This window comes from Orbicella faveolata, unplaced genomic scaffold (assembly GCF_042242905.1).
Source record: "Orbicella faveolata isolate gen_17 unplaced genomic scaffold, um_ofav_v1 contig_47, whole genome shotgun sequence".
NCBI classification, from domain to species: domain Eukaryota; kingdom Metazoa; phylum Cnidaria; class Anthozoa; order Scleractinia; family Merulinidae; genus Orbicella; species Orbicella faveolata.
In genome coordinates, this window is record NW_028301577.1 from 13,694,356 (window position 1) to 13,712,500 (window position 18,145).

Here is an 18,145-nt window from a genome sequence, read left to right on the forward strand (position 1 = left end):
AGTGACCTACTCCTTTAAAGAGTTCAAAATGGTAAGGAATAAGCATCATGAGGACTCGACCGATGGTAAAGACAGAAATAATGGCTTAGAAGCAATGATATGGTCCGTCGGGTTGCAAGAAGATCATTTAAACAAAAGGTTCTTCTCAAATACATGTAAAACAAATTGCGCTACAACACTGAGGACAAATTTAAAATGGACTTTCTCATCTAAGGTATGGAAATATCTCTACTTCAACCAAATATATTGCTTATTTAAATTAACATTTTCTTCTAGAGGAATTACTTTGGTGTTAAAAATGCTTGCATTCTGAACAGATGGACAACAACACACATTCGGATAGCACAAATATTATATACTTTTGGAGAGCGCTTACATCCACTTCACTATTTTTCATGAACAAGAAAGTGGATCTCTTTGTCATTCGCCTATTAATTATTATGCAGCATTGTAGTTGTTGGCCTTATTGCTGCTCTTAAGAGGAGCTTGATAACTTCGCATTTTCCATTCAGAACCACTCATTTGTTTTGTCTTAATTGTTCTCTTTTTTTTTTGCAAATGGCAGAATAGTATTACTCCATTTCGCAGAGCATAAAAACATTATTAACTAATGCTCCTTATTATTATAAGTATACCATTGTGCTTGACGAGAGGGACTGTTGCATGATAAAATTGAAGTGTATGAAATGTGTGTTTGCTGTATGAACTGAACTGTTAAAGTCAAGTACTTTTGTATTTCACTAATAAATAAAATATTTTGTGGCGTGTCTGCACAAAAAGTCATCAAATGAATTAATTCTTCATAAGCGAAGCAAATATACTGGGAGGATTTCCACTAAAAAGGTGTAAAATTCACTATTTCCATAACCATTCAGTTCAGCACCCAGGTTGCTAATTTACTTTTGATAGCTCAAGGCAACTTGGCACTCATCTGAGAGGGGGCATTTATTAGAGACAGTCCATTTTTTAAGAGGGCATATTAGAAAGAGAGCTCTTATTAGAAGGAGGGTGCTAAGTATGATCATTACTAATGTTAAGTAACTATGCATTTTAAAACTGTTAAATTTTTCTTGATAAACCAGAAGTAAAGTTTAAAACTTTTAAAACTGAAATAAAATATTTGTCTTACAAGTCTGTATTCAATGCAATAAATGTTATGCTAATTCAGCTGTAACACAGAGAGTCGTAAAGCCATGACGTCACAAAAATAACATTTTTAAAATTATGGGATATGATGTCATATTCTTATAGAGTACATGTATCCTAAAAGATGCCCTCATCCCAAAAATTAGCTCAGAATTGCAATTCCCAATAGAGATATAAGGGATCAAAGTTTGATAGCATCCCATACAAACCCTTCAAAATTTGTTTCAGTTCTTTCAGTTTAGAACTGACTCAAAATTAGAGAGATTTATATGGGGCAGTACCAAATTTTCATCCTTTATATTTCGGCTGGAAATTACAATTAGGAGGTAATTTTTGACAAGGACCCTTTCTCAAGGACACTCTATTCGAAAATGGTGCCAAATCCCATGATTTCTCCAATTTATTTTTTTGTGACGTCACACTTAAGGACTCTATTCTCAATAATGTAACTGTTTTCTGGTAGCTTACTTGTCATAGGAAAAGTTATGTAAAGAGAGACCCATATGGGATTTGAACTATCAGGCACCACCCACCCATCCTTTAATGGAATTTTCAAAAAGTAGAAGATGATGGCGAATTACACTGCACTAAGGATGCGCAGTAAAGAAGTGCAATGTAATTCTGAGGAATCACCTTAATTGCTATTTAATTTATAATGTATGTATACTGTAACTGATCATTTGAGGCCAAGTTGTTTGCAAATGGATGGCTTTAAGCAGGGCTGGAAATCAAAACTTACTTCAAACACTCCATTATTTTGATTCTTTAGTTCCATACTTCCTGATAAGTTCTGCCATGCATGCCCACGAACAGAAGATGGAATACCTTTGCGACATCTTTCCTTCACCTGTGAGTAATGTTCAATAGTGAGGTCAAATAAATTGGATGCCCAGTCATGGTTGTTTTCAAAGGTAATTAAATTACCATAAACTTCCGATAGTAACGACCCCCATTGCCTCTAGTAAATCCCAAAAGTGGCAACCCCCCAAAAGTAGTGACCCCCTCGAAAGTAGCAACCTTCCCAAAAGTAGCAAGCCCTGCCCCACGCCAACTCCACCTACTCGCCAAATATGACTAGACCAACTGTTTAATCCAACGGTATATTTATGTCTCCAGTTAATAGTCAAGTGAACAGGAAAATGAACTTTTCTTCGCATTAAAATTTAAAACTCTTCATGTCATTTTCAACAGGAAGGTAGGTAATAACTGCAACGTTTCAGCTTCAAAAAAAATTGAAATATTGGCTGATTCCCCCATGCAGTAGTCCAGTTAAAGCAGGAGTGCACCTGAAGGTGTGTGGGTGCAAGGAGCTTAACGAGGAAGAAAAGAGATTCCTTGTTTCTATGATATCACAGTGACTGTGAATAAATGGCTCACAAAAGAACTCCGGGAGAAACTTGCACAACTTGTGCCTACAACAGATAACACGGTGTAGACATGTAGAGGCCACCCAATGTTAGTAACATGAAACTGGAACAATGACATATTATACCTCATTTTGTTTGAATTGCCATCTTTTTTTTGTTAAAAAAGCTCTGTTGTACCAACTTTATATAACATTTTTTGCTCTCTGAAAGTAGCGACCACCCAAAAGTAGCGAGCCCCAATGGCTGCTAATTCCAAAAGTAACGAGGGTCATTACTATCGGAAGTTTACGGTAATGCACAACTACCAGGCATTCTTATAAGTCAAACTTCTTATTCCCAAATCAATACAACCACCATGCAGGCATGCAAGGTATTTTAAAAGAGCACGTTAAGCATCATATCTCTTTTCTGTTTGCACTCAATCCAACTCGTGTGCTGTGTTTCACATCATAATAACCAATGTAAACAACTTGGTTCCCAGATTCCCGCTCTATTTCCTGTTTTCCTTTGACGTATGAGAAACCAGCTGAGATTCTGAGGGATTTGATTTTGACTTTGAACACTATAAACAGACACTACATTATTTTATCTATCACATTGGCATAGGACGCCGCAATCTTTGCTTGAGAGAAAGATATCTTGACCCCAACAGATTTTCTTCCAAAAATGTGAAAACGAGTGAAAAAGTCCAGGTCAGTGTTCAAAATATAATTTCCAGTCAATTTACCAAGGTTGAGGCAAATCAGAGCCAGAAAAAAGAAAAAAGGCCTACAATTCGACATAGAGCGGATATGCATATGGTTCTTCAAATGTTCACCTTGTCTTTCTCCTGACAATTAATTAATCTAGCACTTAAAATGCACAGGAATAATGAGCTGCTAGAAAGTACAACATCAGCCAGCCAATCCTATAATCTCAGAAGGCTTAAAATTATTGTGCATGCAGATACTTAGATAAGCTCACACTTGACTAATACTGCCTTCTATGTTCTTCTTGAGTAGAAATGTACATACTTGATAAATACAGCAAATTTGCATTAATCTTACATGTAATTCTTTAAGCATTGCATTATTTATTGTAATGTTACACAGCAACCTTTGGAAATTTCTTTGCCATCCACTTGTCCCAGTTTTGTAGCATTTCAACCCACTTTAACTCTCTATGTCTGTAAACATCTGCAGCTACATCACTGTTTGCCTCACTAAATGAAGAGAAGACAATCCATTAACAAAAATGCTAAAAGAAGAAGTTACTGTTAAGGCTGGTTTTCCACTACAAAGAATTTGCTGAAAATTAGTGAAACATCAAAATCTTTTATTTCCTCAGCAGCGATCAAATGTGTGGGAATAAACATTAAAACAGACACATTCCAGGAGAATTCCCACAACTTCATCAACTACAGATGTATTCTTTCAGGATTTGTGAATAAAATCTTGTGGAGATAGAGTTATAACTACTGAAAATTGGCTGTTATATCTCTGCAGCTGCTAGCCTGCGTAGCAAGCATTCCCATACAAAGAGCTTTTCCGCATTCTGAACTCACATAAATTGGAATGAGAACAAAAATTTGACAAAGCAAGGGGTGTTGGGGCGAGAGAGGGAATGCTTGCCTGCAAACCCCTCCATTTTGAAAAACTCGTTCGCCCATGAACAGGCTCCTGATTGGTGCAGCATGGTCATCTTGATTGACAAGTGTATCAACTTTGCTTGAATGATTCCAGGAATAACTCGAGTGTGACCTGCACAATGTCGTGAAGGAAAGTTTATGAAATAGGGACTGGGGCTGACCATCATGGCGTCGAGCTCACTGCTTTAATAGCTCCACAAACTATGGCGATTTAATGATTTGTAAGCTGAAGTTTTTGGCTATGCACTGTGAACAAAAAGGTTAGATGGACTGTTTCGACACAAATATTTGGCTGATGTAGCTGGACCTGGATTTTAAAGATGCCACCAAAGGAAAAAAAGCGGCAACGAGGTTCAAGTTCATCAACCGGGGAGCCTGACGAAATTCTTGAGAGGCTGTTAAGCATCCAAAATCGCATTGAAAATGGATTTACAAAGACTTACGATGAAATAGAAACTTTAAAGACTGAACTAAACGACAATATCAAGTCCGTTAAAGAAGAACTGGGCGAGACAACAAAATCTCTAAATGCCGTATGGGAAGAAGTTCGATTGCTCAAAGAAGAGAACAAAGAACTAAAAAAGCAACTTGACAGCACCACTAAAAAGAATGATACTTTAGAGAAGAAGGTCGAAACCCTAAGGAGTCGACTGGTAAAACAGGAGGATTACTCAAGAAGGGAAAATTTACGTTTTTATGATATCCCAGAAGAACCAAATGAGACGAACAAAGAATGTTTTCAGAAGCTGAGGCAAGTTTTGACCGAGCTCGGAGCGCCTTCAGATGTCAAATTTCATGCGGTTCATCCTACAGGAAAGCCAAATGTAGGCACACGAACACCTTCAACATCGAATGAAGAAGAGATGCAGGGACCACCTCGCCCGCGACCAATATTAGCCCGTTTTCTATCGCGTATGGACTGCGATTTGGTGTGGTTTAAGAGAAAGGAATTGCTGAAGAGCGCCTGTTTCCCGACTGTATTTATCGACAAGGATCTCTCTCCAGAATCTGCTAAAGACCGAGCTAAATTACGTGCTGCCTTTAGGAAAGCTAAACAACTGAACATTGCTAAGGTACTACTCAGAGATAAAAGCCTAATTATAAATAGTAGTAAATATTCTGTAGACACATTACCAGAGTACTTGCTGCCAAGCGAGCAATCAACTACTCCTGAGTAAAAACCTTTGATTGACTTTATTTCCATTTTATTTTGTAAAGCTGATGATCGGTTTTTATCGTTTAAGGCACCACCAAACCTCTTTATAAGGCTAGGCTATCTCTATCTATAAGAACACTCAACTGATAGGCAATTTATAAGTCTTAACTTTGCTTTGGTGCCGCTAATATTGCGATATAAATGGTAATTAGAATTGTGATAAAATTCTTGCATACCAAAATTTAACGGAAAGAAACACCAAAACATTTAATTCGCCAAAGTTTTTTTCATTAGCACCTAACATTTTTGTTTTGTTTTTATAACAATAGCTGAATAAGTCCAAAGTCCCAAGGGTCCAAACCAAGGTTCAAATCTTGAGACCCTTTTACCATCTAATTAGTTTAGTTTTTTGTTTTAATATGTGTTAAAAATGTCTATTTAGTGAGTGTACGTGTTATTGCTTCTATGTATACTACATAGACTTTTCTTTTGGAGCCAGTTTGGAAACAGCTCTTTTGAGTCAAATAATAATTATACAATGGCAAGCAAAAAGGAGACCGTAAATTTTAAACTTCTTTTGTTTAACGTACGTGGAATCCGTTCGCTTGAAAAAAGGAAAGCTTTGTCTATCTGGTTAAATAAGCAAAAAGCAGACATTATTTTCCTCCAAGAAACGTACAGTTCAGTAGAAATCGAGAATATCTGGAGAACCCAATGGAATGGGAAAATGTTTTTCGTGCATGGATCAAATCACAGTTGCAGCGTTATAACACTTGTTAGAAATGATTTAGATTTTGAAGAATCCTGCAAGTGTGACCAAAACGGTAGATTTATAATTTTGAATGCATCTGTGCAAGGAGTTAAATATGTCTTTGCCAACATCTATGCACCAAATAAGGTACGTCATCAATATACTTACTTTAAAGATTTATATGAAAAATTGGACGACATCATAACAAGCGCTGAACAAAATGTTATCATTGGAGGTGACTTCAACGTCACTATTGATTCAAGTCTGGACTGTTTGGGTGGTTCACCAGCAAAAAAAGAATCGGTTAAGATTCTTGAAGAAATCTGTTTGGATCTGGAATGGATCGATATCTGGAGAGTAAGAAATCCGAAAGAGAGGCTGTTTACTTGGAAGCAAACCAAACCTTTGATCCAAAGAAGACTAGATTTTTGGCTGATTAGCGACACCTGCCAAGACGAAGTCGAAGAAGTTAAAATTATACCTTCTATAAAGTCAGATCATTTAGCAATTACATTAATTTTTAATGGCATAGAAGAACAAAAGCATGGTCCATCTCATTGGAAATTCAACTCTAGTTTGACTAAGGATGATGAGTATGTAAAACTTATTAGTGAAAGTGTACCCGTTTGGATTGAGGAATTTAAAGAGGTCAATGACAAAAGAGTGCTCTGGAATCTTATAAAATATAGAATCCGACAAGTTTCTATAAAATATAGTAAAGTGAAAGCATGGCTAAGAAAAGACAAATTGCTAGAAATAGAAACACTTCTTAAAGTGTACCAGGAAAAGTGCTCTACTGATCCGTCAGCAGAAAATATTGAGCAGTTTGAAATTCTTCAAAGTAAGTACGATGCACATTTTGATTACCTTTTGAAAGGAGCTATTATTTGTTCGAGAGCGTCCTGGTACGAGAAGGGTGAAAAAAATAATAAGTACTTTCTAAGCTTAGAATCTCATAAAAAGGCCAAAAGTTGTGTCCATAAAGTTTTTACTAAAAAAGGAACTTTAAGCTCAGACCCAAAGAAAATTATGAATGAGATTGAAGATTTTTACACAGATTTATACGGTCTCGAGAGTAACCTACCAGAATTTGCAGATTCCTTTTTTCAACATTCTGCAATTCCTAAACTCTCACCAGATAGAGCAGCAACTTGTGAAGGAAAGCTAAGGGTGGAAGAATGTTTTAAAAGCCTACAATCCTTTAAAGAAAACAAATCACCAGGAAATGATGGACTTACTGTAGAATTTTATAAAACATTCTGGGGTGTTCTGGGTAATCTTCTGGTAGAAAGTCTAAATTGTGCTTTTGACTACGGTGAGTTATCAAATTCACAAAAGCAAGCAATTATAACTTTGATAGAAAAGAAAGGAAAAGACAGAAGACATATTTCCAATTGGAGACCAATCTCGTTAATAAATGTGGATGCAAAGATTGGATCAAAAGCAATGCTTATGTTAAAGGAAAGTCTATATTCGACACAGTTAGAAGTATTGACGATATTTTAGAATTTACTGAACGGAAAAAGATCAAAGGCTTTATGCTAGCAATTGATTTTAAAAAAGCGTTTGATTCACTTAACAGAAGTTTTATGTTTGAAACGCTGTTAACTTTTAACTTTGGCCCTTCCTTCGTGCGTTGGATTAGGACTTTTTATCAAAATATAACAAGTTCAGTTATGAATAATGGTTTTTCGACGGGCGCATTCAAAGTACGGAGAGGTGTTAGACAAGGTGACCCCCTATCAGCGTATTTGTTTATTATCTGTCTTGAAATTCTTACTATCTCCGTGCATGAAAATAACAATATCCAAGGGATTCAAGTCGATAAGGAAGAAATTAAACTTGAAATGTTTGCCGATGATGTTACAGCCTTTGTAAGAAACAGGAGATCTCTCGAAGCCCTTCTCTGCACTACTGACTTGTTTAGTAAGTGCTCTGGACTTGAAATCAACTCCGAAAAAACTGAATGTATGCTTTTGGGTAATCAAGTCTCCTTGGCAGCAATGGATGTCATTTCCTCCAAAAACATCTGAATTAAAGACACGGTTAAAATTTTAGGTGTTTACTTTACTTACAATGAAAGTCAAAGAAAAAAGTTAAATTTTGATGAAATTCTTAAATCCATTAAAGAAAAGTTGTAAAGGTGGAAGTGGAGGGACCTTACCATTCTAGGAAGAATTCAGATTGTAAAGACGTTTGTGACACCATTGTTCATGTACAGAACCAGTTTAATTTGTGTGCAAAAAGATACCGTAATGGAAGTCAACAGATTACTCTTCCAGTTCATCTGGAAAGGAAAAGATAAAGTCAAACGTTTATCACTTGTAAGTGATATCGAAAAAGGTGGACTAAAAGCGCCCCATGTAGAATCGATTATTAAAAGCCAAAGGATCATGTGTTGCAAGAAATTTGCCGATGATCAACAAAGTAATAGGAAGATTATTCTTTCCCATTAACTAAAAAATGTGGGGTCGAAACTACTTCTGCGCTGTGCTTTTGACTTAAAGAAATTGCCTATTAATTTACCCATTTATTATGAAGAATGTCTGCGATGTTTTGCAGAATATTCATGCGCGAGTAGAATAACTGAGCAAGTACTTTGTCAAGAAATACACAATACAGTGATTTGGAACAACAAGTTTATTTGTATACAAGGTAGGTCCATTTTCTACGAAGAGTTATATAGAAAAGGAATTATTACACTTGGGGATCTTACGACTAAAGAAAATGCAGTATTCACAGGGTTTCAAATTATTACAAGCTCTTCGCTTACATCCAAAGAAAAGTTTCAGCTAATGGCAATCATAGACGCATTACCTGCACAGTGGCGACAACATTTAAAAACCTGCAACAATTTTTCAAAAAACTCTACGTTTTCCAGTAACGCACAGTTACACCTAAATGGTCACAATGTAAACTTGGATAAGGTCATATCCAAGAGCATTTATAACGAAGTTCGCTCAAAGAACAAGAGTGTACCAACTGCACAGCTAAGGTATACAGAGACATACAGCGAGACACTGGAATGGGAAGAGATACAGTAAACACCCGCGTATAAGAACCTAGTGATTTAAGAACCTACAGGCTGAAATTGGGCATTTTAATACCCAAATATATAAGAACCTATTTAGGCTGGCAAAGAACAATAGGTTCTTATACAAAAAAACACTCTTATTTTGTAGCCAAAATACTGGATTTTAATTGATATAAATTGTGAAATTTCTGAGAAACACCATGAAAATTATTTGTTTAATTGAAAATCTTTTAAATACAGAGTATAGAATACTGTATAAAATTATACTGGTGTAGCCTTGGGACTTGAATCTGTAGAGTGCCCTGACTTTTGCTCATGTGAAATACACATTACTGCTTGTCTTTTTCATTCCAACTGTAACAGTGATACCCAAAGAAAATGTTTGTTCTTTCTGTGTACAGTACAATGCATCTTTATTTCAATACGCAAGAAAATTAATATTTTGTTTCACATTGTATTTGATTATTTTCAAATTGGTTCAATTTTAATTCCCTAAATTGGGTTTTCATTTATTTTTGGTGTTTTTATTTATATATTTATATTGCTGTTAACAATTTACATTATTATCAAATACAACTGTAAATATGGTAGCCTATGATACTGAATTTATTATTGTTTAAAAAATAAGGCTTGGCATTTTTGCGGTTTAAAATACAAATGTTCAACCATTATGACATACTAGTACTACAGTAGCTCTCTGAATGGTATCACTATGACAACTCCTACAAATAAGAACCTACTAAGAACCTAATCAGCCTGAGTTCGGAAAAACTACCCCAAAATATAAGAACCCATTCAGCCTGAACCCAAAAATTCTAGGTTCTTATACGCGGGTGTTTACTGTATATCAAATTCCCTTCAAAGTAGCTATTGATTCTAGATCCCGTGAATTCCAATACAAGATATTACATATATATTTAGCGACAAACAAGTTTCTCCACAAAATTGGCCTAGTACCTTCGCCTCTGTGCACTTTCTACAAAAAAGAAAGTGAGTCTATCGAACATCTACTAATAAAATGTGAATATTCCGACAGTTTCTGGAGAGAACTCATTAACTGGCTAAGTACAATAGAAATAAAAATCGAAGCACTATCAGATGTTGACAAAATGTTTGGACTTTGGAACAGACAAGTAGACTTTTATCTTGTCAACCATCTGTTGATCTTAGCAAAACAACACATTTACTCCTGTCGAAATAAAGGATTTCCTCCGTCATTAAAGATCTTTCTCGCAAAAGTTTTCTCAGTATATCAAATCGAAACGGTTATTTCCGATTCTAATGGCAAGTGAACATTTCATGACGCCAAGTGGAAGAAATTTATTACAAATAATTGTATTTAGGCCAGCAGCCTAAAAAATGTAACAATTGACGTAGTTTTATTAATATATTAGTAAGTATTTTTGGTATATTAGTATTTCCTTACAAGTAGTGTTATTAGTAACAGTATTTCTTGTTTTGTTTTCTTTTTCATCTATACTAGCGTTAGTCTATGTAGTTTCTTCTAAAAAAAGTAAAAATTAGCGTAGTTTTTATTCATTAATATAAATTGTTAGTAAGTATTTTGGGTGTATTAGTATTTTCCTCTAAAGTAGTCTTATTAGTAATAGTATTCCTCGGTTTTTTTTCCATCTGTACTCACGTTAGTTTATTTAGTTTTTCTTTCTTTTATCTGCAAATGTAATTTCAATTGTTATTGTCACTCTTATTTGTAAACTTATATAAATACCAATAAAATACAAAAAAAAGAAAGTTTATGAAATTGTGCTGGCCTCAGTGAAAATTTATTAGACTTGACGTGGGTGGTACATATTCGATTTTACTCAGAAGACACCATCTTTTAGCGGGCAAACACTTGGTGGCTCTATTATGCTCTGGATTCAGCGAAAGCTTTTAAAATCTTTCAGCTGCTCTTTTAATTATCGATCAAGCGCAGAGATCAAACAGGAACCAGGGAAGGAGAACCAATCTTTGATAGTCTTACATGTATTTGGCAACCTCGTTTAACTCTACAGAGTCATTCTTCATGTCCAGAAAACATGGGACCAAATTTTAGAATGCGTCGACTGGTTGTTGTTTTCTCCGCAAAAGCGAATTTACTCACACTGACAATTTTCAAACAAAGGCTTCATATTTCCGGGCGATTCTACAATCCAACGGTTAAATATTTTTTTAGTAGCAAAAGAATGACATGACCAGCAAGCTAATGAACAGTTAGAGTTAAACCACAGGAAAAGCTGGTCTTAATCTGAACATTTGACTTATTGCCCTCCAAATGAGTATGTAGATACATGTAGCAGTATTTTGATTTTAGCGTAGTGACAAAGTTGTCAATCGATAAATGAACTCAACTGTGAAAACTAGCGGGTGTTTTTCAAAATTGAGAGGTTTGCGGGCAAGAATTCCCTCTCTTGCCCCTCCACTGCTTTGTCAAAGTTCTGCTCCCGCTACAATTTAAGCACAGTCCCAATTTACACGCAGCCAGAATGCAGAAAAGTTTTTCTACATGAATGCTTGCAACGCAGGCTATGCAGCCGCCATGCAGTGGAATTGCAGTGGAATTGCAGTGGAAGTCAGATATCCAATCATGTAACCAATCACAATGGGGCTCAAAGACCCTTTTGTTTTGCAACCAATCAGAAATAGTGATACATTTAGTAATTAAAACTTTTACTCTTAATACACATTTTAACAATGTCCCTTTGAATACATAAATAATGGTATCCAACACATTCCGATATTTTTCCATGGACAAAGGCCTCTGCATCTAGTAGGCATCGTCCTTAAGGAGCACATTATGATGTTTCATCTACCCCCACCCCCCGCCCCGACACCAACTCCCCAATGGCCAAAATGGTAAGAACTTCATGCTAGCATGCATAAAGAGCACTTAATGTTTATACCATGTATGGTATATCCTAATATGGCAAAAAGATCAACTCACACTTCCATACATTTGTATTCACTGACATTCACATTAATGCATTCACCTTCACTTGTATGCACTCACCTTCACTTGTACGCACTCACCTTCACGTGTATGCACTCAACTTCACTTGTAAGCACTCATTTTCACTTGTATTCACTCACCTTCACTTGTATTCACTCGCCTTCACTTGTACGCACCCACCTTCACTTGTATTCACTCACCTTCATTTCTATTCACTCACGTTCATTTCTATTCACTCGCCTTCACTTGTATGTACTCACCTTCACTTGCATTCACTCACCTTCACTTGTACGCACCCACCTTCACTTGTATACACTCACCTTCACTTCTATCCACTTCCGTCCATTTCTATTCACTCACCTTCACTTGTATGCACTCACCTTCACTTGTATTCACTCACTTTAAATTGTATGCACTCACCTTCCCTTGTACGCATTCACCTTCACTTTTATGAACTCACCTTCACTTGCATTCACTCACCTTCACTTCTATTCACTCGCGTTCATTTCTATTCACTCGCCTTCACTTGTATGCACTCACCTTCACTTGTACACATTCACCTTCACTTGTATTCACTCACCTTCACTTCTATTCACTCGCCTTCATTTGTATTCACTCGCCTTCACTTGTATGCACTCACCTTCACTTGTACACATTCACCTTCACTTGTATTCACTCACCTTCACTTCTATTCACTCGCCTTCATTTGTATTCACTCGCCTTCACTTGTATGCACTCACCTTCACTTGTACGCATTCACCTTCACTTGTATTCACTCACTTTAAATTGTATGCACACACCTTCACTTGTATGCACTCGCCTTTACTTGTACACACTCGCCTTCACTTGTATCCACTCACGTTCACTTCTATTCACTCGCCTTCATTTGTATTCACTCGCCTTCACTTGTATGCACTCACCTTCACTTGTATGCACTCACCTACACTTGTATTCACTCACTTTAAATTGTATGCACACACCTTCACTTGTATGCACTCGCCTTTACTTGTACACACTCGCCTTCACTTGTATCCACTCACCTTCACTTCTATTCACTCGCCTTCACTTCTATTCACTCGCCTTCATTTGTATTCACTCGCCTTCACTTGTATGCACTCACCTTCACTTGTATGCACTCACCTACACTTGTATTCACTCACTTTAAATTGTATGCACACACCTTCACTTGTATGCACTCGCCTTTACTTGTACACACTCGCCTTCACTTGTATCCACTCACGTTCACTTGTATGCACTCACCTTCACTTGTACACACTCACGTTCACTTGTAAGTACTCACCTTCACTTGCACACACTCACGTTCACTTGTATGCACTCGCATTCACTTGTATGTACTCACGTTCACTTGCACGTACTCACGTTCACTTGTATGCACTCACGTTCACTTCTATGTACTCACCTTCACTTGTACGCACTCACTTCACTTGTATGCACTCACCTTCACTTGTACGCACCCACCTTCACTTGTACGTACGCATCCTCACTTGTATGTACTCACCTTCACTTGTACGCACTCACGTTCACTTGTATGCACTCACCTTCACTAGTATTCACTCACCTTCACTTGTATGCACTCGACTTCCCTTGTATGCACTCGCCTTCACTTGTATGTACTCGCCTTCACTTGTATGCACTCGCCTTCACTTGTATGCACTCGCCTTCACTTGTATGCACTTGCCTTCACTTGTACACACTCACCTTCACTAGTATTCACTCACCTTCACTTGTATGCACTCGACTTCACTTGTATGCACTCGCCTTCACTTGTATACACCAACCTTCACTTGTATTCACTCACCTTCACTTGTGCGCACTCATGTTCACTTGTATGCACTTAAACTCACTAGCATGTAGTTACCTTCACTTGTATGCACTCGCCTTTACTTGTATGCACTCGCTGTCACTTGTATGCATTCACCTTCACTTGTATGCACCAACATTCACTTGTATTCACTCACCTTCACTTGTGTGCACTCACATTCACTTGTATGCACTTAAACTCACTAGCATGTAGTTACCTTCACTTGTATGCACTCGCCTTTACTTGTATGCACTCGCCGTCACTTGTATGCACTTACCTTCACTTGCATGCACTCACCTTCACTTGTATGCAATCACCTTCACTTGTATGCACTCACCTTCACTTGTACGCACTCACCGTCACTTGTATGCACTCACCTTCACTTGTACGCACCCACCTTCACTTGTACGCACCCACCTTCACTTGTACGCACTCACCTTCACTTGTATGCACTCGCCTTCACTTGTACACACTCACCTTCACTAGTATTCACTCGCCTCCACTTGTATGCACTCGCCTTCACTTGTATGCACTTGCCTTCACTTGTATGCACTCACCTTCACTTGTGTATGCACTCGCCTTTACTTGCATTCACTCACCTTCACTTGTGCTCACTCACGTTCAGTTGTATTCACTCACCTTCACTTGTATGCACTCACCTTCACTTGTATGCACTCGCCTTCACTTGTATGCACTTGCCTTCACTTGTATGCACTCACCTTCACTTGTGTATGCACTCGCCTTTACTTGCATTCACTCACCTTCACTTGTGCTCACTCACGTTCAGTTGTATTCACTCACCTTCACTTGTATGCACTCACCTTCACTTTTATGCACTTACCTTCACATGTATGCACTTGCCTTCGCTTGTATGCACTCGCCTTCACTTGTATGCACTCGCCTTTACTTGTATGCACTCGCCTTCACTTGTATGCACTCGCCTTTACTTGTATGCACTCGCCTTCACTTGTATGCACTTGCCTTCACTTGTATGCACTCACCTTCCCTTGTGTGTACTCGCCTTCCCTTGTATGCACTCACCTTCACTTGTATGCACTCGCCTTCATTTGTATGCAGTTGCCTTCACTACTCCCCTGCTTTGTCAAATTTTCCCAGCTAAGTGAGTCCAGATGATGAGAAAACTGACTTTATAACTAGACTTTGTTATAACCTTAGCAGCACGATTTTGTGAAGTTTTTCAATTAATGGATTATTCATACCACCCCAAACTGGGCAGCAATAATAAAAATGTGGCTGACTCAAAGGGATTTTTTTATAAGTGAAGGTTAGTGCATACAAGTGAAGGTGAGTGAATACAAGTGAAGGTGAGTGAATACAAGTGAAGGTGAGTGCATGCAGTGAAGGTGAGTGCATACAAGTGAAAGTGAGTGCGTACAAGTGAAGGTGAGTGCTTACAAGTGAAGGAAAGTGCGTACAAGTGAAGGTGAGTGCATACAAGTGAAGGTGAGTGCGTACACATGAAGGAGAGTGCATACAAGTGAAGGTGAGTGTGTACAAGTGAAGGAATGTTCGTACAATTGAACGTGAGTGCATACAAGTGAAGGCAAGTGCATATAAGTGAAGGTGAGTGCATACAAGTGAAGGTGGGTGCGTACAAGTGAAGGTGAGTGCATACAAGTGAAGGTGAGTGAATACAAGTGAAGGTGAGTGCATACAAGGGAAGGCGATTGCATACAAGTGAAGATGAGTGCGTACAAGTGAAGATAAGTGCGTAAAAGTGAAGGTGAGTGAAGACAAGAGAAGGTGAGTGCATACAAGTGAAGGCGACTGAATACAAGTGAAGGTGATCGAGTGCATACAAATGAAGATAAATGCGTACAAGTGAACGTGAGTGCACAGAAGTGAAGGAGAGTGCATACAAGTGAAGGAAAGTGCGTAGAAGTGAAGGTGAGTGCATACAAGTGAAGGTGAGTGTATACAAGTGAAGGAAAGTGCGTAGAAGTGAAGGTGAGTGCATACAAGTGAAGGAAAGTGCGTACAAGTGAAGGAGAGTGTATACAAGTGAAGGTGAGTGCATGCAAGTGAAGGAAAGTGCCTACAGATGTAGGTGAGTGCATACAAGTGAAGGAGAGTGCATACAAGTGAAGGAAAGTGCGTACAGGTGTAGGTGAGTGCATACAAGTGAAGGAGAGTGCATACAAGTGAAGGAAAGTGCGTACAGGTGTAGGTGAGTGCATACAAGTGAAGGAGAGTGCATACAAGTGAAGAAAAGTACGTACAGGTGTAGGTGAGTGTATACAAGTGAAGGAGAGTGCATACAAGTGAAGGAAAGTGTGTACAGGTGTAGTTGAGTGCATACAAGTGAAGGAGAGTGCATACAAGTGAAGAAAAGTGCGTACAGGTGTAGGTGAGTGCATACAAGTGAAGGGGAGTGCATACAAGTGAAGGAAAGTGCGTACAGGTGTAGTTGAGTGCATACAAGTGAAGGAGAGTGCATACAAGTGGAGAAAAGTGCATACAGGTGTAGGTGAGTGCATACAAGTGAAAGAAAGTTCGTACAAGTGAAGGTGAGTGCATACAAGTGAAGAAGAGTGTGTACAAGTGAAGGTGAGTGCATACAAGTGAAGGAAAGTGCGTACAGGTGTAGGTGAGTGTATGCAAGTGAAGGAGAGTGCACACAAGTGAAAGAAAATGCGTACAAGTGAGGATGAGTGAATACATGTGAATAAAAGTTAAGGAGAGTGAATAAATGTGAAGGCGAATGCATAAAGGTGAGGGTCAATGAATACAAATGTATGGAAGTGTATGTGAGTTGATCTTTCTGCCATATTACGATATACCATATATGGTATAAACATAAAGTGCTCTATATGCATGCTAGCATGAAGTATATACCGCCAAAATGGACAAAGGTGACCTGCGGTTCGACTCATTTCTTCAAGTCGTTATATAAAAAATGTAAACTAACATTGTGAATAAACTTACGAGGCTTGTTTGTGCTGTCCTACAAAACCATACCGATCCACAGAGGGGCCATTAGTGCTCTGGGCATCTGGGTCTATTGGTGTGACGCCATTCAGCTGCACATTTTGCGAACGTGGCTCGTAAAATTCCATGTTTCCAATGTGGAAATAAAGAAATTCTCCAACCAAACTAAATTAGCAAATTATTGCAATGTCATTCACTGGAGGGTTAAAACACATTTCGAATTCAGTGGAAGCGCGTTACGAAGTGTACAGTTCATGAAAACATTTCCGGTAGAAATATAGCGCTAGTCCAGACTAGCCTTCGCATAAAGCAAAAACCAAGTTCACGAAAGACTTCGCTGATTTTCACGGTCAGAAAACAGAACACACTGACGTGTGTAACTTCAAGTGTGTCGTTTTGGAGGAAGTATTCGCAATCTATGGTTCCAAAATCTTCAAAAATCGGCAAAAATTCCTCCACCGTAAGCTTTTCCAGTATCCAGGCTTTTTGGCCGCCAGCGCGGGCGGGGGGTGGAGCTTGACTCGCCCCAGGCGCCTGTGATGTAAGTCGCCTCGTGACCACGTGACCAAAGTCACACGGACACGAGATATTTCTGAGCAACCCTACAATAAAATTCCTATGGGCGGTTCTGGAAACTCGCAGGTTTACAATCAATTATTGTTTATGAAAGACAGATAAGCGTTGAATTGACGGGAGAATGATTTTGGCAACCACCCTGTACATATTCGAGACACCATTGTATTCCTTTTAGTGCAGAGTGCACTATTGGGATCGTTAAGACCCGTTCCAAACGCCGCTCCATTCATGCGCCGAACCTAACTGATGAGTTAAGTACGGCAAAAGAGCGGCGTTTGAATCAGTTTGGTTCGGCAGGTTAAGTTTGGTGCGGCAAACAACATTTAATTCGGCAGGGTCTGTCGCACTATATGCGACGATGGAGCGGCAGCCGATTCATACGACGTTCTCCTCATGTGTCGAACCTAATGCATAAATTACTGTAATGTATTTTTTATATAATGGGACTCGTGATTGGCTCAAAATTGAGTGGCGTGACTAGTCATGCATGAAGCTTGAAGTCGTCGCTAAAAATAAAGACAAAACATATGCCTTCGATTTCTGAGTTTCTTTAGCGCAAATTCATATTTTGCTTTTCTTCGTGATAATAGCTCAGCTTATGAGATTTCCCTTTATCAAGTCGAATTAACCGTGAGAAACCTGTGTAAATACAAACACTGGACCTTGAGTTTAAATTTGCTTCCCAAAATATTGCTATAAACGGCGAAATGTTAGTCACAGCTTTTCTATTTGGACAGAGTTCTTGAATTCAGAACACATATTTCTCG

General features: G+C 38.3%; 2 protein-coding genes across 3 annotated transcripts in view; one reads left to right on the forward strand and one right to left on the reverse strand.

The window, feature by feature from the left end:
* Positions 1-17,297, reverse strand: part of LOC110054299 (TBC1 domain family member 10A-like) — a 41,485-nt gene extending 24,188 nt beyond the window's left edge. Inside the window, exons 1-4 of one of the 2 annotated variants that reach the window (XM_089279175.1) lie at positions 16,800-16,905; positions 8,212-8,334; positions 3,609-3,714; positions 1,886-1,993 (exon numbers count right to left, since the gene is read on the reverse strand). In XM_089279175.1, the coding sequence (XP_089135301.1) occupies positions 1,886-1,993; positions 3,609-3,714; positions 8,212-8,255 (258 nt within the window). In that variant the 5' untranslated portion in view covers positions 8,256-8,334; positions 16,800-16,905. Of the gene's footprint in view, positions 1-1,885; positions 1,994-3,608; positions 3,715-8,211; positions 8,335-16,799 lie in introns of both variants that reach the window. The other variant, XM_020760683.2, reaches the window with a different exon arrangement.
* LOC149097246 (uncharacterized) lies at positions 4,380-5,332 on the forward strand. The gene has a single exon (XM_089279176.1). It carries the CDS (start codon positions 4,461-4,463, stop codon positions 5,316-5,318), a length of 858 nt encoding a protein of 285 aa, XP_089135302.1. The 5' UTR covers positions 4,380-4,460; the 3' UTR covers positions 5,319-5,332.
* Positions 17,298-18,145: the final 848 nt, after the last annotated feature.